Consider the following 23,764-nt stretch of genomic DNA (forward strand, 5'->3'; position numbering starts at 1 on the left):
ACTCAGCGATTCAGGAACAGATTCTTCCCATCTGCCATCCAATTTCTGAATGGACATTGAACTACTTTATTTCCTACTTTTTGCAGTACTGTAACTTGGAATTTTTTCTATTATGTATTGCATTGTACTACTGTCACAAAGTTAACAAACTTCATCATGACAGATGCTGGAGATATTAAACTTGATTCTGATTCTTGAACATGTCAGCAGTGTTTATACACTGAGTTGCTGTTGCAAGGTTGGCTCATTAGATATTTACATTAACAAGCTGTACAGAGGTACCTAATGCAACCTTTTATTTCACAAAAATGTGATGTGACAAAAGAAGATTACAGCTCATGTCTATTGACTAAATGGCTAGAGAAATACCAATACAACTTACTGATGCAAAGTGCCATGCAATAACAGTGTTTCTAGCGGGCTCCAAACCAAGTGCGGCTCCAAAATGATATTACTTACTTTTGCAGATGGTGTGAATTTTGGAATCTTAACTTCAGACAATAGCTGCGAAATATTTTCTTTGGAGATATCCTGTAACATATCAAACACCTTTCCTTATTTTCACCAGTTTGACAAATAAATCAATTCACTATTTTACAGCAGATTAATGGATGCTAAACGCTAAAATTGGAAAATATAATGTAAAAATGTAAAAAGTCCCCAATTCCCACCATATTCACATAGAGAACATTGAACACCTCCTTACTGCAAAAGGTTTGGATGGAGCAGACATTGTTATGTTCAAGAAGGATTATGGAGACTTGGCTGTCACAAAGGCAAGAATGGATGCTAAATGTTCTGGGGTTCAGATGTTTCAGAAGGTAAAGGGAGTGAAGAAAAAGAGTTGGAGGAGAGGCATTGCTAATTAAAGGTAGTATTACAGCTGCCAAAAGGGATGATGTAGTAGCAGGTTTCCCCACTGAGTCAGTGTGTGTGAAAGTCAGAAATAAGAAGGGAGCAATCACTCTACTGGGGTAATTCTATAGACCGACAACTAGTAATAAAGACTGAATAAAAGACTGGGCGGCAGATTTTGGAAAGGTGTAAAAGGTTTAGATTGTTAGGTGTGTTCAGGAAGGATTCCTGACACAATATGTAAACAGACTGACTAGAAGAGAGGCTATAGTGGATCTGATGCTAGATAGTGAACCAGGTCACATCTTCTGGGTGAGCATTTCAGAGACAGTCACCACAACTCCCTGATCTTTACCATACTCTTAAACAAGGATAGGAGCAGGTGATATGGAAAAGGATTTAACTGTGGGAGGGGTAACTGTAATGCTATTAGTCAGAAACTGGAATGTATAAATTGTTGATGTAGGCAGCTTACAGTGTGAGAGTGATAAACTGTGTGAGCCAAGGTGAAAACATCCACACTCAAAAGCCCGAACTAAAAGATAGTGCCTCCCTTGCGGAGTAGGCCCGATCGATCTAAAATAGTACATTTCTCCCCCCTGCACCCCCCATGGGAACCATAGAAGAAGGGAATGTGAGGTAAACAAGGAAAAATATGAAATGTGCATCTTGCTTTGACAACTGGCATGCACTCATCTGGACCACCACAAGGGTCTCTTTCTATGGCTTCCTGGTTAGTTGATATTGAAAGCAGTGGTTCATCTGCTGGGACACTGGCTTCATCAGCAGAGGACTCTACTGTAGCTTCCCTAGTTCTACAGCAGTTCACTGGTGATTTGTTCCAAATGTCGCCTAACAATTTATCTGTCTGTTCGCTCATGTTCTGCTGCTTGACTGTGACGCCACTGGACGACAGCCGGTAGCCAGTTTCCTTCCTGCGAGATGCACATGTAGACTTTGTATCTGGCACCAAACATTAACAGCCTTGTGTGCACATCGTATTGCTTGATCCTTTTCTTACTGCAAATTCTCTCCTAGATGGCTGGCTGCAGGAGATCTAATCTGGTTAATGCTTAGAAAATAACAGGTGACACTGTAAGTTCATTTGGGATAACCCGGTAATGGAAATAGTTTAATTTCGTCATCAAGTCACCATGTGTTTGTTTAATAAGACCTTGTTTCACTGTTTACACCACTTGCTCTGGCAGGCCATTGATGCTGTGTGATCCGGAGTCATTGTAGGTGCTTAAGAGCACTCTTCTAGACAAACTCCTTAAATTCTGCACGTGTGAAGGCCAGCCGTATCACATCCGCTCTCTCCCATCAGTCAAGTTCTTCTATCTTCAGGCCTAGTGCATATGGCACTGGGCAGGCCTTGAACAACTCTTTAAACTTGAACGTATCCACTGGACTATGGTATTGGTTTAGAAAACACAAAGGTTCTTTTGTAATAGAGGTTACAATGCAGGGTTTCCCTGATTATGGCTGATGCAGCAAAACACCGATGGCATCTTTTAAAACTAATTTCTGTCCAGCAAATCAGGCTATTGACCTTCCACACACAGGTTAGTGAATCAAGTCCACCTAGTGAATCACTGCTGCTGTAAAGACACCACATATGTTCACGCAATCTCCAGTGTAGCTGTGGAGCACCAAATTTGGTGATCATAAGTTCGGAATCTTACTAATACCCTTACTAAAGTAACATACACAAAATGCTGGAGGAACTCAGCAGGCCAGGAAGCATCTATGGAAAAGAGTAAACAGTTGATGCTTCAGGCCGAAACTGTTCATCAGTCCTGGATGAAAGGTCTTGGCCTGAAACGTCGACTGTGGACTCTTTTCCATAGATGTTCCCTGGCCTGCTGAGTTCCTCCAACATTTTGTGTGTGTTACTTGGATTTCCAGCATTTCAGATTTTCTCTTGTTTGTGATTGGACTCTTACTAAAGTAATGACTAACCCTATATCTGGCTCAAATTTCACGGCTGGTTTTCCACCTTGAGTATAACCAAGCAAAGAGATTGGTTTCGTTCGGTGGCCCATTTTATGGGTTTGGAAAACAGTAGCTACTTCTTTGCTCCAGCTGTATCCTTGTGTGGAGTTGATGGTTGAATTCAGCTATTTTCTTCAGGTGCACTACTCATTGAAGCACACTTTCTTGAGGTGCCTTACCTTCTGACAGAACAACATACTGTCTTCTGATGCTTGCAATTGGACCCTTTTTCCTGCAGTGATGGTATCTGTGGAGGCTTATGAGATCTCTGTGGAGACTGTGGGCTTCTGATCAATATCTACTGGTGAACACTGACATTTTCTGAAGGGTGCTCAGTGATGATAGGGGTGGCTAAATCTGTGCAATGCCTCTCGACTGTCTCCCGCTGGAACAAATTGTGTTTTTCAGATTGGAGGCACACCTGTGTCCTCCCATCTTAGACTCCAGCAATCAACACATCAGTTTTTTGAAATTGCTCAGGGGAAATATCTTTGTACTTGTATTTCTGTGCAGTTGTGAGAACCAGAGGCCATAAAAAACATCAACCTGCATCCTCCAAAGGTTGCCCAAAGACTAAAATGTATCTGTTAGTTCAGATTTGTACTATAAGTGAAGAGCATCAAGGAATTTCTGCCAAGTCCTCCGCGTTTCCTCCAGCTCTGCCACTGGTGTTAAAGTTGGTAGGAGCTTGATGTTGTATACAAAAGTTTTTCTCCATTGCAGCCAAGTTCCAACAGTCAGTTTTGCCAAAGCTGCAGCCGAAAATGTGCTTGGAGTAGAGTGGCTGGTTTTGTTATGATCCTTGTCGTCAAATGTTACATTAGTGCAGAGCAAGAATGAAACAGCCTAGTATGACTGAATGTATACTGAATGATTGAATGTACACTGTATGATTGTATGTATATGGTATGATTGAATGTGTACTGCATGACTGAATGTTCATACTGAATCATGTTAGGAATAAGATATAGGAGTAGAACTAGGCCATTAGGCCTATTGAGTCTGGTCTGAAAATTGATCATGGTTGGTTTAACTTTCGTCTCAGCCCCAAATTCCTGCCTTCCCCCTGTATTCCTTCATGCCCTGAACAATCAAGACTTTATCAATTTCTGCCTTAAATATACTTACAGACTTGGCTTCCACAGCTGCCTGTAGCAATGAATTCCACAGATTCACTACTCTCTGGCTAATTTAATTCCTCCCCATCTTTGTTCTAAAATATCACCCTTCTATTCTGAGGCTGTGTCCTCCGGTCTTAAGTCTCTCCCACCATAGGAAACATCCTCTCTACATCCACTCTACCGGTGGTGGGGGGGGGGGGCTTTTTATCATTTGATAGGTTTCAATGACGTCACCCTCATTCTTCTCAATTCTAGTTAATACAGGCCCAGAACCATCCAACGCTCTTCATGACAAACCATTCAATACTGGAATCATTGTCATGAACCTCCTTTGAGCCTGTTCCAGTTTCAGCACATCCTTTCTCAGATAAGTGGCCCAAACCTGCTCACAATACTTCAGGTGAGGCCTCACCAGTGCTTTATAAAGTCTCAACATTACATCTTTGCTTTTATATTCTAGCCCACTCAAAATGAATGCTAACATTGCGGTTGCCTTCCTCACCACAGACTCAACCTGCAAATTAACCTTTAGTGAATCATGCACAAGGACTTTCAAATTCTTTTGTGCCTCAAATTTTTGTAATTTCCCTGCATTTAGAAAATAGTCTACCCTTTAATTTCTTCTTACAAAATGCATGACCATACGCTTTCCAACATTGTCTTCCATTTTTCACTTCATTTGCCCATTCTCCTAATCCAGGTCCTTCTGTAGATTCTCTATTTCCTCAGAACTACCTGCCACTCCACATATCTTTGTATCGTCAGCAAACGTGGCAACAAAGCCATCAATTAAATCATTCAAATTACTGATATACAATTTAAAAAGATTCAGTCCCAACACAGATCCCTGTGGAATGCCATTAGTCACCGACAGCCAACCAGAAGAAACTCTCTTTATTCCCACTCTTTGCCTCTTGTCTATCAGCCACTGCTTTAACCATACCTAATTCTCTGTAATACGATGGGCTCGTAGCTTGTTAATGCAGCCTCACATGTGGCACTTTGTCAAAGGCCTTTTGAAAGTTCAAGTACATAACAACTGAATCTCCTTTGACTACCCACTTGTTATTACTTCAAAGAATTCCAACAGATCGATCAAGCAAGATTTTTCCTCAACGAAACCATGCTGATCACAGCTACTTTATCATGTGCCTCCAGGTACGCTGAGAACTCATCCTAATAATCAACTCCAGCATCTTCCCAAAGTGAGGTCAGACTAACTGGTCAATAATTTCCTTTAGAAACACAGAAAACCTACAGCACAGTACAGGCCCTGCGGCCCACAAAGCTGTGCTGAACATGTCGTTACCTTTGAACCACCTAGGCCTACCCATAGCCCACTACTTGCCCAAGCTCCATGTATCCATCCAGGAGTACCTTAAAAGACCCTATCGTTTCCGCCTCTACCACTGCCGCCGGCAGCCCATTCCACGCACTCACTACTCTGCATAAAAAACTTATGTACATCTCCTCTGTACCTGCTTCCAAGCACCTTAAAACTATGCCCTCTCGTGGTAGCCATTTCAGCTCTGGGAAAAAGCCTCTGACTATCCATACGATCAATGCCTCTACTTACACTGTACACCTTTAACATCCTCATCCTCTCATCCTCTGTCACTCCAAGGAGAAAAGGCCGAGTTCACTCAACCTGTTCTCATAAGGCATGCTCCCCAATCCAGGCAACATCCTTGTAAATCTCCTCTGCACCCTTTCTATGGTTTCCACGTTCCTCCTGTAGTGAGGCAACCAGAATTGAGCACAGTACTCCAAGTGGGGTCTGATTAGGGTCTTATATAGCTGCAACATTACCTCTAGGCTCTTAAACTCAATCCCATGACTGATGAAGGCCAATGCACCATATGCCTTCTTAATCAGAGTCAACCTGCGTAGCAGCTTTGAGTGTCCTCTGGACTTGGACCCCAAGATCCCTCTGATCCTCCACACTGCCAAGAGTCTTGCCATTAATGCTATTTTCTGCCATCATATTTAACCTACCAAAATAAACCACCTCATACTTATCTGGGTTGAACTTCATCTGCCAGTTCTTAGCCCATTTTTGCATCCTATCAATGTCCTGCTGTAACCTCTAACAGCCCTCCACATTATCCACAATACCCCCAACCTTTGTGTCATCAGCAAATTTACTAACCCATCCCTCTATTTCCTCATCCAGGTAAAAAAATAATCACAAAGAATAGGGACCCCAGAACAGATTCCTGAAGCACACCACTGGTCACCGGCCTCCATGCAGAATATGACCTGTTTACAACCACTCTTTGCCTTCAGTGGGCAAGCCAGTTCTGGATTCACAAAGCAATGTCCCCTTGGACCCCATGACTCCTGACTTTTTCAATAAGCCTTGCATGGGATACCTCATCAAATGCCTTGCTAAAATCCATATACACTACATCTATGACTCTACCTTCATCGTGTTTAGTCACATCCTCAAAAAATTCAGTCCGGCTCATAAGGCACAACCTGCCTTTGACAAAGCCATGCTGACTATTCCTAATCATATTACATAACCATATAACCACATAACAATTACAGCACGGAAACAGGCCATCTCTGCCCTTCTATTCTGTGCCGAATGCTTACTCTCACCTAGTCCCACTGCCCCGCTCTCAGGCCCTAACCCTCCATTCCTTTCCTGTCCATAAACCTATCCAATTTTATTTTAAATGACAATACCAAACCTACCTCTACCACTTCTACTGGAAGCTCGTTCCACACAGCTACCACTCTCTGAGTAAAGAAATTCCCCCTCGTGTTACCCTTAAACTTTTGTCCCCTAACTCTCAACTCATGTCCTCTTGTTTATGCCTCTCCAAATGCTCATAAATTCTGCCTCTCTGGATCTTCTCCATCAACTTACCAACCACTGAAGTAAGACTCACTGTTCTATAATTTCCTGGGCTATCCCTACTTCCTTTCTTGAATAAGGGTACAACATCCGCAACCCTCCAATCCTCCGGAACCTTTCCTGTCCCCATTGATGATGCAAAGATCATTGCCAGAGGCTCAGCAATCTCCTCACTCAATTCCCACAGTATCCTGGGGTACATCCCCTCTGGTCCCGGTGACTTAACTAACTTGATGCTTTCCAGCACATCCTCTTCCTTAATATCTACATGCTCAAGCTTTTCAGTCTGCTGCAAGTCATCCCTACAAGATCCTTTTCCGTAGTGAATACTGAAGCAAAGTATTCATTAAGTACCTCTACCATCTCCTCCGGTTATATACACACTTTTCCACTGTCACACTTGATTGCTCCAATTCTCTTATGTCTTATCCCTTTGTTCTTCATATATTTGTAGAATGCCTTGGGGTTTTCATTAATCCTGTCTGCCAACCCTTCTCATGGCCCCTTCTGCCTCTCCTAATTTCATTCTTAAGTTCCTTCCTGCTAGCCTTATAATCTTCTAGATCTATATCATTACATAGTTTTTTGTACCTTTGGTAATCTATTCTTTTCTTCTTGACTAGATTTACAAAAGCCTTTGTACACCATGGTTCCTGTACCCGACCATCCTTTCCCTGTCTCACTGGAACGTATCTACGCAGAACCCCACGCAAACATCCACTGAACATTTGCCATACTTCTTCCGTACATTTCCCTGAGAACATCTGTTTCCAATTTATCTTCCAAGTTCCTGCCCGATAGCCTCATATTTTCCCTTATTCCAATTAAACATTTCTCTAACTTCCTGTTCCTATCCCTCTCCAATGCTATGGTAAAGAATTGGGATCACTATCTCCAAAATGCTCTCCCACTGAGAGACCCGACACCTGACCAGACTTCCCAATACCAAATCAAGTACAGCCTCTCCTCTTGTAGGCTTATCTACATATTGTGTCAAGAAATCTTCCTGAACACACTTAACAAACTCTACCCCATCTAAACCCCTCACTCTAGGGAGATGCCAATCCATAGTTGGGAAATTAAAATCTATCACTACAACAATCCTGTTGTTATTATTACTCCTTTCCCGAATCTGTCTCCCTATTTGCTCTTCAATGTCCCTGTTACCATTAGGTGGTCTATAAAAAAACATCCAGTAGAGTAATTGACCCTTTCCTATTCTTAACTTCCACCCACAGAGACTCCGTAGACAACCCCTCCATGACTTCCTCCTTTTCTGCAGCAGTGACACTATCTCTGATCAACAGTGCCATGCCCCCACCTCTTTTGTCTCCCTCCTTGTCCTTTCTGAAACATCTAAAGCTGGCACTTGAAGTAGCCATTCTTGTCCCTGCGCCATCCAAGTCTCTGTAACGGCCACAACATCATAGCTCCAAGTGCTGATCCACGCTCTAAGCTCTATTAATATAGACACATCTCAAACCATCGGTCTGTGTGCGTCCCTTCTCTATTACCTGCCTATCCTCCCTTTTGCACTGTTTCCAAGCTTTCCCTGTTTGTGAGCCAATCTCCCTTTCTTCTGTCACTTCAGTTCGGTTCTCATCCCCCAGCAATCTTAGTTTAAACTAAAATTCTTCTGCTTCTCTCCGTTCTTGAAGAGTGGAGTGATATTTGCTACTTCCCAGTCTTCTGGTACCATTCCAGAATCTAGTGATTCTTGAAAGATCATTACTAATACCTTCACAATCTCTTTAGCCATCTCTTTCAGAACTCCATCTGGTCCAGTGACTTATCTACCCTCAGAGCTTTCAGTTTTCCTTCTCCCTAGTAAAGGTAACTTCACACACTTCATGACCTGACACCTGGAACTTCCACCATACTGCTGGTGTCTTCTACAGTGAAGACTGATGTTAAACACTTACTCAGTTCGTCTGTCATTTCCTTGTCCTGCATTACAACCTCTCCAGCATCATTTTCCAGTGGTCCAATATCCAGTTTCATCTCCCTTTTCCACTTTATGTATCTGAAGAAAGTTTTGGTATCCTCTTTAATATCACTGGCTGGCTTACATTCATATTCCATCTTAACCTTCTTAATGACTTTTTAGTTGCCTTCTGTTGATTTTTAAAAACTTCCCAGTGGTCTGACTTCCTACTAATTTTTGCTCGATTATATACCCTCTCTTTGGCTTTTATATTGGCGTTGACTTCCCTTGTTAACCACAGTTGTGTCATCTTTCTTCCTCTTTGGGATGTATATATCCTGTGCCTTTTGACTTGTTTCCAGAAATTCCAGTTATCGCAGCTCACGTCATCCAATCTTTTCCCATCAATTCTGGCCAATTCCTCTCTTAAGCCTCTATAATTCCCTTTACTTCACTGTAAAGCTGATATATCTGACTTTAGCTTCTCCTTCTCAAATTTCAGAGTGAATTTGATCATATTATGATCACTTGCCCTGAATGGTTCTTTTACCTTAAGCTCTCCTATCAATTCCAGTTCATTGCACAATACCCAATCCAGCATAACTAATCCCCTCGTGGGTTCAACCACAAGTTGCTCTTAAAAAGCCATCTGATAGTCTTTTCCCCCTGTAGGAATCCTGCACCAACCTGAATTTCCCCAATCTACTTGCATAATGAAACTCCCCATGACCATTGTATCATTGCCCTTTCGGTTTGCATTTTCTATTTTCCATCTTAACTTGTAGACCACATCTTTACTACTGTTTGGGGGTTTGTGTACAACTCCCATCAGAGTCTTTTTACTCTTGTAGTTTCTTTGCTCTACCCCCACCAATTTAATACTTTCTGACCCTGTCACCTCTTTCGGACGATTTAATTTCATTTTTATCAACAGAGCCACACCACCCCTTCTGCCTTCCCTTTCGATACAATGTGTATCCTTGAACATTAAGCTCCTAACTATAATCTTCTTTCTGTCATGATTTAGTGATACCTACACCATCATACTTGCCAATCCGTAACTGAGCTACAATTTCATCTATCTTATTCTGTATACTGCACACATTCAAATATAACACCTTTAGACCTGTATTCACCCTTTCCAATTTTATCCACCATTTACGTTGCAACTCATCTCATTGACTGTAATTTTGCCCTGTCATCAGCCTCTCCTTGATAGGAGTCTCACTACACATTGCCCCTGTTTGTAAACCAAGTACCTCATCTTCAGCACTGTAACTGCAGTTCCCATCCCTCTGCCAAATTAGTTTAAGCCCACACAAACAACTCGAGCTAACCTGCCCGCAAGGATATTTGACCCACTCGGGTTCACGTGTAATGCGTCCCTTTTGTACAGGTTATACCTTCCCCAGAAGAAATCCCAATGATTCATAAATCTGAAACCTGGTATGTGGTTCAGGCCTCAGTCCAGTGATTATTACCCCGAAGGTCCTGTTCCTCAGGTTTCTAACTAGCTTCCTAAAATCTCAATTCAGGACCTCTTCACTTGCCTACCTATGTCATCATTGTCAATATGCACCAAAATTTCTGCCTGCTCACTCTCCCTCTTCTGAATGACATGGACGTCTCTGATCCTGTCAACAGGGAGGCAACATACCATCAGGGTGTTTCTATTGCACTCACCAAACCTCGTCTCTGTTCCTCTGCTAAAGAATCTCCTATCAACACTGCAGTCCTCTTCATCCTTCCGCTCTTCCGAGCCACAGCACACTGTCGCTCCCCCTGGTAGATCGTCCCTCTCAACAGTATCTAAAGTTATATACTTTTTATTGAGAGGAACAGCTACAGGCGTACTCTGCACTTGTTGTGCATTTCCCCTCCTTCTCCTGACAGTCAGGCAGTTACCTGTGCCCTGCAATCTTAGGGTGAATACCTCCCTGGAGCTCCTGCCTATCACCTCCTCATTCTCCAGTATGAGTCGAAGATCATCAAGCTGCAGCTCCAGTTCCTTAGTACATTCTCTCAGGAGCTGTAGCTCGGTGCACCTGGTGCAGATGTGTTTATCTAGGAGGATGGAGGTCTCACAGACTTCCCACATCCCACACACAGTTCAAAACACTGTCCCTTGAGCCATTCTCACTATACTATGTTTGTATTAACTAACAGATGAATAATGAACAAAGAGGAACACAGTGACAATAACTTACCTCAACCAAGCCTAATGAGCCAAAGCCACTCGAAAAACACGCACACTTCAAATGAATGGCTAGTCAAAGAAAGGTCGCTCTGATTGCACTTGAATTATTCTTATTGACCCTTTCTAATGAACCCCTCCTCAAGTCAGAAAAACTGCTGCAAAACTCTGCTTTTGAATCTTGATCAACGTCCTGATTAAAAGTAGCTTCAGTTTCAGTATTCACCAGTGAGAGGAACCTTGACATTTGTGAGGACAGTGTAAAATAGCCTGAATATACTAGACCATGTCAACATTAAGAGGAAGTGCTGGAACTTTTGAAAAACATTAGGATTGGGGCGGGATGGGATATACCACTTTACTACAAGAAGCCAAGAAGGAAGAGAAGAGATTGCCGCATCTTTAGCAATGCTCTTTGTGTCTATGCTGGCCACCTAAGTCATACCACATAATTGAAGGGTGGCAAATGTGAAGAAAGGAAAAAGGAATAACCCTGAGAATTATAGACCAGTGAGTAAGGGGCAAATTACTGGAAAAGGATCTTAAGGGCAGGATATGGAATAGAATATGGATTTTAGTGAGGTGTTTGATAAGGTTCCTCATGGTAGTCTCATTCAGAAAGTCAGGAAATGTGGGATCCAGGGAAAACTGGCAGTATGGATTCACAATTGGCTTGCCCATAGAACGCAAAGAGTGGTTGTAGATGGAGTGTATTCTGCCCAGAGATGAGTGAGCTGTGGTGCTCTGCAGAGATGTGTCCTGAGCCAGGTGCTGTTTGTGATTTTTATAAATGACTTGGATGAGTACTTAGAGTGGGTTAGTAAGTTTGCAGATGACATGAGAGTTGGTAGTATTGTGGATGGTGGAGAAGGTTGCTGTTGGGATATTGATAGGATGCAGAGCTGGGCTGAGAAGTCACAGACAGAGTTCCACCCAGAGAAGTGCGAAGTGATTCTCTTTGGAATGTCAAACTAGAAGGTAGAATACCAAATTAGTGGCAAAATTCTTAGCAATGTGGAGGAACAGAGGGATCCATATACCCTCAAAGTTACCATGCAAGTTGACAGAGTAGCTAAGAAGATCTATGGTGTGTTATCCTTCATTAGTTGGGGTAGTAAGCTCCAACTATGAGATATTGTTACAGCTCTATAAGACCCTGGTTAGGCCATACTTAGAATATTGTGTTCTGTTCTGGCACCTCATTATAGGAAGGATGCAGAAACTTTATAGAAGATGTAGAGAATTACCAAGATTCTGCCTGGACTAGAGAGCATGTCTTACCAGTTGAGCAAGCTAGGGCTTTTCTCTCTGGAGTGAATGAGAATGAGAAACTTGATAAAGGTGTACAAGATGATAAGAGGCATAGACTGAGTGAATAGCCAAAGATTCTTTCCTAGGGCGCAAATGTCTAGTACAAGGGGTCATAATTTTAAGGGGATTGAAGTATAGGAGGGACACCAGTGGTATCCCGTCAAACTTTATACAGAGTGCATGGGACGTCCTGTCAGTAGATACATTTAAGAAACTCTTAATGTGGATGATAGAAAAATGGAAGTCTATTCTGGAGGGAAGGGTTAGACCTCTACATTACTATTCCAACATCCTCTTACCTATCTTCCCATTTCCATTAATTTGATCTCAAACAAAACTTCTGCAGGTTATCTTTATTTTTCCCTACACTAACCTGTATTATTAGCTGGTACATTGAAGGGTCAAAGTTAAAATTCTCAGTTCATTGTTCAAATCTCACCCTGGCTTCATCTTTCTCCATTTTGTAACCACCACCTGAGAAACTACATTGTTCCAGTTCTGGTCCCTTTAAACTTCTGACTTCCTACACTCTAATATTGCTAATTGTGTAGTTAGCTGCTTGGGTCTGAAGTTCTAGATCGCTCTCCTAATACTCTAGTTCTCTTTTCTTCCTCTTTTAAGATGCTCCCTTTTCTGATGACTAATTGTTTTGTGTTTTTTTTTTTGTCTTCTCCTGTGAATTTTCCTGAATATTTTGCTACATTAAATACACCATTAGAAATACATATAGTTACTCCAAATAATGAAAATCATTATCATAACTTAGTAATAAAACCCAACCTGTTTCATATAAGGGACCCTGTATACTTCTGCAAAAAGTCTTGCGGCACTTAATATAAAGGTGAAATGCCTGAGAAAGAAAGGAAATAATTAAAAAAATAAAGGTTTGGAAAGGATTATATTGCATTCCAGATAAAACAAGGCAAATTTAGCATCGACATTATCATCATCACTCAGGAACAAATATGATTTTGATCAACTTTTAAATCATGCATTAAAATATATATTCTAGTTAACAATTGTCCCTTAGTTTATGGAATGTCACCAATGTTTATTTATTATCATTAATTTATTTGAGTATGAATACCAGTTGTAAGAGTAATTGTGAATTTAATTTGAATACACAAAATTGATACTTTCAGATGCAAAAGACAAGACAAGATAAAAGTGAGATAAGTGAGTTACTTTCATTCTAATGCCTAAAACCAAAAATCAAACTTAAAATTATGATCTTATTGATCATTGTGCTTTGAATTATTAGTGTTAAATTCCTCTGAAAGAAGTTCATTTAATAGGGCACAATGATTTCATAATCAAATTGAATAAATAAATGAATCTGGCAAGACTTGTTACATGTTCTGGAAAGGTCCTTTGTCACAGCTTTAAAATAATGAATAATAATGTTCATGGAAATAGTAATCATGATCAAATTTGCAAACTCTGACAAATATTCAAGGAAACCAAATGATACATTCTGATGGTTACTTACAACTCATCATCTATGTTGAACTGTATTGGACATGGTGGCCTTTTTGGTGACTGCCAAAATAAGCCTGCAAACAGAATATTTCAATATTTTGTAGTACATTAAAACATTGCTCGTAAAAACTTGAGGTAACAATTTGATAAGGCTATTCTAGAAAGGCAAGAGCTCTAGCATGATAGAAAGTACCATCATTTTCTTTTCCTTCATATCAATACAATTGTGCGCCACTGTATCAGAGTGGTTAGCACAACTCGATTACAGCTTGGGGCATTGGAGCTTGGAGTTCATCCCAGTATTCTGAGTCTTTGTATGTCCTCCCTGTGGAATGTGTGGGTTTCCTCCCACAGTCCAAACAAGTACTGGGTAAGGTTACCGGTCATAGTAAATTGTCCCGTGATTGGGTTAGGGTTAAATCAGGGTTGTCAAGGGTTACTGGGCAGCGTGACTGCAAGAGCTGGAAGGGCCTACTCCACGCTGTATCTCAAAATAAAATAAAATATTGACAACCAGGTGCTGAGACCTACTTCAGAACACTAACCTAAGTCATAAATAAAACATATTTTTGCCTATGTTAACAGTGACCAACTCCATCTCTATTTTACTCATTTCATGCCACACATCTGACTGCCCCACAACACTCCTCTGTAGACTCTCTGTAAACTCAAATTCCTTTGTGTTCTGCCTTCTATTTCATTTAACTCTGTGCTCACTGATATATCTTGATAACAATCACAGAATTCTCATCCATAACAATAACAAAAATACTAGAAATATTCAGCAGTTCAGGTGTTATCTGTGGACAGAGCTAACACTTCAAATGACATCGGGAAGAAGAGGAAGGACATTCTGCAGCGGGACTTCAGAGAACTTGGAAGAAGGCTGAAAGCAGTACTTCCAGGGTGGTTATCTCTGGTTTGCTTCCAGTTCCTCGTGCTGGAGAGGGCAGGAACAGGGAGATAATGGTTCTGAATGTGTGGCTGAGGAACTGGTGCAGAAAGCAAGGATTTACATTCTTGGACCACTGGGATCTGTTTTGGGGTAGGGATGAATTGTACAAAAGAGACGGGTTGCACCTTAATAGGCGGGGGACCAGCATTCTGGCAGACAGGTTTGCCACTGCAACACGGATGTGTTTAAACTAAGTAGTGGGGGGGAGGGGATGAACTGGAAATATAAGGATGGAGTTAAAGGGAAAGTGAAAATAAGAAAAGTTAAAAAGGACAACAGAATCAATGGAGTAGAAAGCTCAAGAAGAGATCATATAGTATGGCCAAGTGAAATAGGAATTGATATGAAAGGAGAAGGGAGTAACGAATTAAAAGTATTATATATGAATGCATGAAGTATAAGGAATATAGCTTGAGGCTCAGTTGGAAATTGGCAAGTACGATGTTGTGGGAATAACAGAGACATGGCTTCAAATGGACAGGGCCAGGGAAATTAATATTCAAGGTATACATCCTATCGAAAGGACAGACTGACAGGCAGAGGGGGAGGAGTGGCTCTGTTGGTGAGGAATGCTATTCAGTCCCTTGCGAGGGGGGACATAGAAACAGGGGATGTAGAGTCAGTATGGATAGAACTGAGAAATTCTAAGGGTAGAAAGACCCTAATGGGAGTTATCTACAGGCCCCCAAACAGCAGTCTGGATGTAGGGTGTAAGTTGAATGAAGAGTTAAAATTGGCATGTCGCAAAGGTAATGATACAGTTGTCATGGGGGATTTCAACATGCAGGTAGACTGGGAGAATCAGAATGGTACTGGACCCCAAGAAAGGGAGTTTGTGGAGTGCCTCCGAGATGGATTCTTAGAACAGCTTGTACTGGAACCTGTCAGGGAGAAGGCAATTCTAGATTTAGTGTTGTGCAATGAACTGGATTTGATCAGGGACCTCGAAGTAAAGGAACCATTAGGAGGTAGTGACCATAATATGATATGTTTTAACCTACAATTTGAGAAGGAGAAGGGAAAATCGGATGTGTCAGTATTACAGTTGAACAAAGGGAACTATGAAGCTATGAGGGAGGAGCTGGCAAAAGTTCAATGGAACAATACCCTAGCAGGGAAGACAGTGGAACAACAATGGCAGGTATTTCTGGGAATAATGCAGAAGGTGCAGGATCGGTTCATTCCAAAGAGGAAGAAAGATCCTAAGGGGAGTAAGGGGCGGCCGTGGCTGACGAGGGAAGTAAAGGGCAGTATAAAAATAAAAGAGAAGTATAACATAGCAAAGATGAGCGGGAAACCGGAGGACTGGGAAGCTTTTAAAGAGCAACAGAAGATAACAAAAAAGCAATACGCCAAGAAAAAATGAGGTATGAAGATAAACTAGCCAAGAATATAAAGGAGGATATTAAAAGCTTCTTTAGGGATGTGAATAGCAAAAAAATAGTTAAGACCAAAATTGGGCCATTGAAGACAGAAACGGGTGAATTTATTATGGGGAACAAGAAAATGGCAGATGAGTTGAACAGGTACTTTGGATCTGTCTTCAATAGGGAAGACACAAACAATCTCCCAGATGTAATAGTGGCCAAAGGAACTAGGGTAAAGGATGAACTGAAGGAAATTTATATTAGGCAAGAAACGGTGTTGGATAGACTGTTGAGTTTGAAGGCTGATTAAGTCCCCGGGACCTGATGGTCTGCATCCCAGGGTACTTAAAGAGGTGGCTCTAGAAATCGTGTTCGCATTGGTAATCATTTTTCAATGTTCTATAGATTCAGGAACAGTTCCTGCTGATTGGAGGGTGGCTAATGTTGTCCCACTTTTCAAGAAAGGAGGGAGAGAGAAAACAGGGAATTATAGACCGGTTAGCCTGGTGTCAGTGGTGGGAAAGATGCTGGAGTCAATTATAAAAGAGGAAATTACGACACATTTGGATAGCAGTAGAAGGATCAGTCCGAATCAGCATGAATTTATGAAGGGAAAATCATGCTTGACTAATCTTCTGGAGTTTTTTGAGGATGTAACTATGAAAATGGACAAGGGAGAGCCAGTGGATGTAGTGTACCTGGACTTCCAGAAAGCTTTTGATAAAGTCCCACATAGGAGATTAGTGGGCAAATTTAGGGCACATGGTATTGGGGGCAGAGTACTGACATGGATTGAAAATTGGCTGGCTGACAGGAAACAAAGAGTAGCGATTAACGGGTCCCTTTCGGAATGGCAGGCTGTGACCAGTGGGGTACCACAAGGTTCGGTGGTGGGGCCGCAGCTGTTTACAATATACATTAATGATTTAGATGAAGGGATTAAAAGTAACATTAGCAAATTTGCTGATGACACAAAGCTGGGTGGCAGTGTGAAATGTCAGGAGGATGTTATGAGAATGCAGGGTGACTTGGACAGATTGGGTGAGTGGGCAAATGTATGGCAGATGCAGTTTAATGTGGATAAATGTGAGGTTATCCACTTTGGTGGTGAGAACAGGAAGGCAGATTACTATCTAAATGGAGTCAAGTTTGGAAAAGGGTAAGTACAACGAGATCTAGGTGTTCTTGTACATCAGTCAATGAAAGCAAGCATGCAGGTACAGCAGGCAGTGAAGAAAGCTAATGGCATGCTGGCCTTTATAACAAGAGGAATTGAGTATAGGAGTAAAGAGGTCCTTCTGCAGCTGTACAGGGCCCTGGTGAGACCCCACCTGGAGTATTGTGTGCAGTTTTGGTCTCCAAATTTGAGGAAGGACATTCTTGCTATTGAGGGAGTGCAGCATCGGTTCACAAGGTTAATTCCTGGAATGGTGGGTCTGTCAAATGTTGAAAGATTGTAGCGACTGGGCTTGTATACACTGGAATTTAGAAAGATGAGAGGGGATCTGATTGAAACACATAAGATTATTAGGGATTGGGCACGCTGGAGGCAGGAAACATGTTCCCGCTGATGGGTGAGTCTAGAACTGGAGGCCACAGTTTAAGAACAAGGGGTAGGCCATTTAGAACAGAGATGCGGAAAAACTTTTTCACCCAGAGAATGGTGGATATGTGGAATGCTCTGCCCCAGAAGGCAGTGGAGGCCAAGTCTCTGGATGCATTCAAGAGAGAGTTAGATAGAGCTCTTATAGATAGCGGGGTCAAGGGATATGGGGAGATGGCAGGAACGGGGTACTGATTGTGTATGATCAGCCATGATCACAGTGAATGGCGGTGCTGGCTAGAAGGGCCGAATGGCCTACTCCTGCACCTACTGTCTATTGTCTATTCAGTATAACACCCTTCACTAGAACTAGGAAGGAGACTAAAGGTGCTTTTAAGTTGAAGTGAAGGTGGGAGATGGACAATGTCCTGATAGGGTGACTTTGTGTTTAAGTTTCTCCATTGATTCACATTTTACTGCAACTATAAACTTCTGCAACTACTTAAAATTTCCAAGATTTGTTGAGTGGCGGCCTCCAAAGTATCACCATTTCCAACCTATCCATCATAAAAATGATGCCTACAGATAACAAAGTACAGGTTTGGCAATTCTCTTTATGGATCTCAGCAGGTTGTTTTCCTTCTTTAAGATCCACTTCAGTCAAGTTTCTGATGATCTATGTTAGTATCTCCTCATGTGGCTGTACGTTGATAAACTCCTATACTCCTATAATACACTTTGGCACATTACATACCAGGGCGCATGTAAATACCAATTGTCACTTCCCGACAATAATCCAAATATTAATATTTGAAGAAGTTTGAGCAAAGATTTCTTTATATCAATCCTGTTGTACACCATGTATTCCCCCAATGTTCTTTAAAAGGTACCATGAAAAGTTGAGCAGTGCTTCAACTGTTTTGTGCAATGTCTGTGTGAAATCAAATAACCAAATACAGGGAGGTACCAGACATAAAACATTTATATCTGGATATGGTGGATATAAAAGAAGCAACATTTATTAAGTCAGAATTTGCTGTCGAAACAACAATGGGACTGAGGGCACACAGAAAATGTAAATATATTAGCAACTCCTGCAAATTGTATATAAGCGACTAGACTTAGGAGAGCTCGAAGGGGGCATGAGAAGGCCTTGGCATGTAGGATTCAGGAGAACCCCAAGGTGTTCTATGCTTATATGAAGAATAGGAGGATAACAAGAACGAAGGTGGGACCGCTAAAGGATAAAGAGGGCAATATGTGCCTGGAGCCGGAGGAGGTTGGGGAGGTCCTAAATGAATACTTTGCTTCAGTATTCACAAGTGAAAAGGATCTTGATCAGGATGAGGTCGAAGTAGAGTGGGCCTGTGTGCTGGACAATGTGGAGATTAGGGAAGAAGTAGTGCTGGATCTTCTTAAAAACATTAAGATTGATAAATTCCCAGGGCCGGATATGATACACCCCAGGTTGTTGTGGAAATTGAGAGAAGAGATCGCAGGAGCATTAGCCATGATCTTTGAATCCTCTTTGGCTGCAGGGGAAGTACCGGAGGACTGGAGAATGGCAAATGTAGTTTGTCATTCCTATCTATTATTTTAGTCTGGTTCTCTTTCTCTGTCTTTTTCCCCCCTCATGATAATCTCCCCCCAGCTCTACCTTTCTTTCTCTTTTATTTCCCATAATTCTCCACCTTCCCCCTAGCCCATTTCCCTTCAGCCTATCACTTCCCAGCTCTCTACTTCATCCCTCCCCCCACTTCTTATCCCCTCTCCACCATCCCATGTTACTTCACTCCTGATGAAGGGTTTTGGCCCGAAACGTCGTCACTACCTCCTCCCATAGATGCTGTCTGGCCTGCTGAGTTCTGCCAACATTTTGTGTTTTTATTGGCAAATGTAGTTCCCTTGTTTAAAAAAGATAATAGGGAGAAACCTGGGAATTATAGACCGGTGAGTCTTATGTCAGTGGTATGCAAACTACTGGAAAGGATTCTTAAGGATAGGATCTATGAGCATTTGGAGAAGTACAGTCTACTCATGGATAGTCAACATGGCTTTGTGAAGGGAAGATCTTGCCTCACGAGCCTGATTGAGTTTTCTGAAGAGGTAACAAAAGAAACTGATGAGGGTAGGGCAGTGGATGTGGTCTACATGGACTTTAGCAAAGCATTTGACAAGGTCCCTCATGAGAGACTCATCCAGAAAGCCATGAGGCACAGGATAAGTGGAAGCTTGGCTGTTTGGATAAAAAATTGGCTTAAAGAAAGAAAGCAGAGGGTAGTTGTGGAAGGAAAGTATTCTGCCTGGAGGTCGGTGACTAGTGGAATGCCACAGGGATCTGTCCTGGGACCCCTGCTATTTGTGATTTTTATAAATGACCTGGATGTAGAGGTGGAAGGATGGATGAGTAAGTTTGCGGATGACATGAAGATTGGAGGAGTTGTGGATGGAGCTATAGGTGGTCGAAGGTTACAAGAGGATATAGATAGGCTGCAGAGTTGGGCAGAAAAATGGCAGATGGAGTTCAATCCGGACAAGTGTGAGGTGATGCATTTTGGAAAGACAAACCAGAAGACTGAGTAAAGGATTAATGGTCAGTTACTTAAGAGTGTGGATGAACAAAGGGACCTTGGGGTTCAAATCCATACATCCCTCAAGCTCGCTGCACAGGTTGATAGGGTAGTTAAGAAGGCCTATGGAATGCTAGGCTTCATTAACAGGGGGACTGAGTTCAAGAGTAGAGATGTCATGTTGCAACTCTACAAATCTCTGGTGAGACTGCACTTACCCAAGTATTGTGTTCAATTCTGGTCACCTCATTATAGGAAGGATGTGGAAGCTATGGAGAGGGTGCAGAGGAGATTTACCAGGATGTTACCAGGATCAGAGAACAAGTCATATGAAGCAAGGTTAGCAGAGCTGGGACTTTTCTCTTTGGAGCGTAGAAGAATGAGAGGGGACTTGATAGAGGTCTACAAGATTATGAGAGGCATAGATAGGGTGGATAGTCAGTACCTGTTTCCCAGGGCACCAACAGCAAACACTAGAGGGCTTATATCCAAAATTAAGGGAGGGAAGTTTAGCAGAGACATCAGGGGTAAGTTTTTTTCCACAGAGGGTTCTGAGTGCCTGGAATGACTTGCCAGGGATGGTGGTGGAGGCTAAAACATTAGGGGTATTTAAGAGCCTCTTGGACAGGCACATGGATGAAAGAAAAATGGAGGGTTATGGCGTAGTGTGGGTTTAGTACTTTTTTTTAAAGGATTATATGGGTCGGCACAACATGGAGTGCTGAAGGGCCTGTACTGTGCTGTAGTGTTCTATAGTTCTAGATGCCAATACCCGAAGATTCCTGCCTGAGTACCTTGACATTGCCAGTGGTGTTGAGAGCAACACTATTGATAGACTATGGATGCTGTAAAGTTGTTGCAATTATTCTGTGAGACAAAGCCACCACAGTTCAAATTATTGTCAAGGACTTCAACTGGGCCTGCTTGAAGAAATCTCTGCTGAATTAACATCAGCATATACCTGTAGCACCAGAGGTCCCAGACTGGTACACTATGATAAGGAACACCTACCGCTCCATGCCCAGACTATTTCGGGAAATCTGATCACTTGGCTGTCATTCTCTTACTTGTATATGGGCAGAAGCTAAAGATCAAGGCTCCAGAGATAAGGACAATGAAGTAGTAGTCATGGGATTGCTTCAAATCATTGGACTGGGACTCTTGAGTTCAAGGACTCATCAGTGGATCTGAATGAATACACTATGCTTGTCACAAACTTTATAAAAAGAGTCAAAGATGAGTGTGTTGCCACAAAATCATTCAGATTTTTCCCCAACCAGAATCCTTGGATAAAGCAACACACAAAAAATGCTGGAGAAACTCAGCAGGCTACGCAGCATCTATGGAAAAAAGTCCAGTCAACGTTTCGGGCCAAGACCCTTCAGCAGGACTGGATGAACCAGGAGATGACCTGGTTAACCTGTTAAGGGCTAGGTCGGAGGCATTCAGGTCTGGCGACCAAGTAAAATATAATAGATCCACGTATGACCTCTGGAAAGCAATCTCATGGGTGAAGTTGCAATTCTGAACTAAACTTGAATCAATGAAAGGTACTTGACAGTTGTGGCATGCTCGAATGTGACATAGATGATGACAGGGTTTTGCACCCAGATAAGCTCAATGCCTTGTATGCTCGCTTTGACTGTCAAAAAACATGGAATAATCTTCGAGGACGTGCACAGCCCCTGACGACCCTGTGATTTCATTCTCTGAGGTTGATGGGACAGCACCCATTAAGAGTGTGAACCCACGGGAAACATATGGCCCTGGCTAGGTATCAATGAGTTGTGCTGATCAGCTGGCTGGAGTATTCACCAATATCTTTAACCTCCTGCTTCGGCAGTCTGAGGTGCCTTATCATACCGGTGTCAAAGCTGGTAATCTTCCTCAATGACAGTCATCCACTATGATGAAGTGTTTTGAGAGGTTTGTGATGACTTGGATCTGCTCCAATTTGCCTAGTGAAAGTGTAGTGGAGTGCACAGGGATCGGTGCCTGTTCCTCTATTGTTTCAATGATCTGGATGATAATATGATTACCTGAATCAGCAAATTTGCGGATGACACCAAGATTGGGGGGTGTAGTGGACAGTGAGAAAGACTATCACAGCTTGCAGTGGGATCTGGACCAGCTGGAAAATGGGCTGAAAAATGGCAAATGGAACTTAATGCAGACGAGTTGAGACAAGTCTAGATTTTGGACTTCAGTACAGCAGCCAGGGTAGATCTTAAACAGTTCAGTAGGGCACTGAGGAACACTGTAGAACAAAAGGATCAGGTAATACAGATGCTGGAAATTCAAGCAACACACACAAAATGCTGGAGGAACTCAGCAGGTCAGGCAGCATCTATGGAAAAGAGCACAGTTTCAGGCTGAGACCCTTCAGTGGGACGGAGAAAAAAAGATGAGGAGCAGAGTTAAAAGGTAGGGGGAGGGGAGGGAAAAACACAAGGTGATAGGTGAAACCAGGAGGAGGAGGGGTGAATTAAAGAGCTGGGAAGTTGATCGGTGAAAGAGATACAGGACTGGAGAAGGGGGAATCTAGTACGAGAGGACAGGAGGCCATGGAAGAAAGGTGGTGGGGGGGGGGGGGGTGGGAGAAGAGCACCAGAGGGAGGTGATGGGCAGGCAAGAAAATAAGATGAGAGACAGAAAAGGGGATGGGGAATGGTAAGGGGATGCGGAATGGTGGGGGGGGGGGGGGTGCCATAACTGGAAGTTTGAGAAATTGATGTTCATAGCATCAGGTTGGAAGCTACTCAGGTGTTGAATATAAGTAAGGTTGAAAGAGCACAAAGAAAATTTAAAAGAATGTTGCTGGGACTGGAGGATCTGAGTTTAAAGGGAAGATTGAATAGATTAGGACTTTATTCCTTGGAATGTAGAAGACCGAGGAGAGATTTGATAGAGGTATACAGAATTATGAAAGCTATAGATAAGGCAAATGCAAGCACGCTTTTTCCACTGAGGTTGGATGGGACTACAGCTAGAGGTCATTGGTTAAGGGTGAAAGGTGAAAACTTTAAGGGGAGAACGAGGGGAAAATGCTTCATTTGTGAGAATGAGCTGCCAGTGCAAGTAGTGCACGCGAGCTCTATTTCAATGTTTAAGGAACGTTTGGATAGCGGTATGGAGGGCTATGGCCCTGGTGCAGAGCCATGAGAGTAGGCAGTTTAAATGGTTCAGCATAGAGTAAGTGGGCCAAAGAGCCCTTTCCTGTGCTATACTCTTCTAAGACTCCATGACTGTCATCTCCTCAAAACTAATCAATAAGACCTTGGCCTCAATACATCCCTGTGCACTTCGATCCTCAATTTGCAGATCCCAGTCAGTTCAGATTGGCAACAACATCTCCTCTACAATCCCCATCAGCACAAGTACACCACAAACTGTGTGCTGACCTTGTGATAGCACTTTAAATTGCTGGGGAACAAATTGAATAATGATAAATGATGATTGCACGTGTTAGAAATCTTCACCTCATAGTGAAACAAGCAAAAATTACCAAAATGATACTCACTTCCGTCCTTGAGCTTAGTGTCTAAAGGGAATGAGTGGAGAAGTTGTACAGCCTGGAGGAAGACAAA

General features: G+C 42.3%; 1 protein-coding gene across 6 annotated transcripts in view; it reads right to left on the reverse strand.

Moving 5' to 3' along the window:
• Nucleotides 1-23,764, reverse strand: part of uba6 (ubiquitin like modifier activating enzyme 6) — a 329,252-nt gene that overhangs the window by 75,492 nt on the left and 229,996 nt on the right. For 5 of the 6 annotated variants that reach the window (XM_073024872.1, XM_073024863.1, XM_073024889.1 and 2 more), the window contains 4 exons: nt 23,698-23,749; nt 13,753-13,816; nt 13,044-13,113; nt 460-549 (listed from right to left, as the gene is read on the reverse strand). In XM_073024872.1, the coding sequence (XP_072880973.1) occupies nt 460-549; nt 13,044-13,113; nt 13,753-13,816; nt 23,698-23,749 (276 nt within the window). The remainder of the gene's footprint in view (nt 1-459; nt 550-13,043; nt 13,114-13,752; nt 13,817-23,697; nt 23,750-23,764) is intronic. The other variant, XM_073024854.1, reaches the window with a different exon arrangement.

This window comes from Hemitrygon akajei, chromosome 2 (genome assembly GCF_048418815.1).
Source record: "Hemitrygon akajei chromosome 2, sHemAka1.3, whole genome shotgun sequence".
Classification (NCBI taxonomy): Eukaryota; Metazoa; Chordata; class Chondrichthyes; order Myliobatiformes; family Dasyatidae; genus Hemitrygon; species Hemitrygon akajei.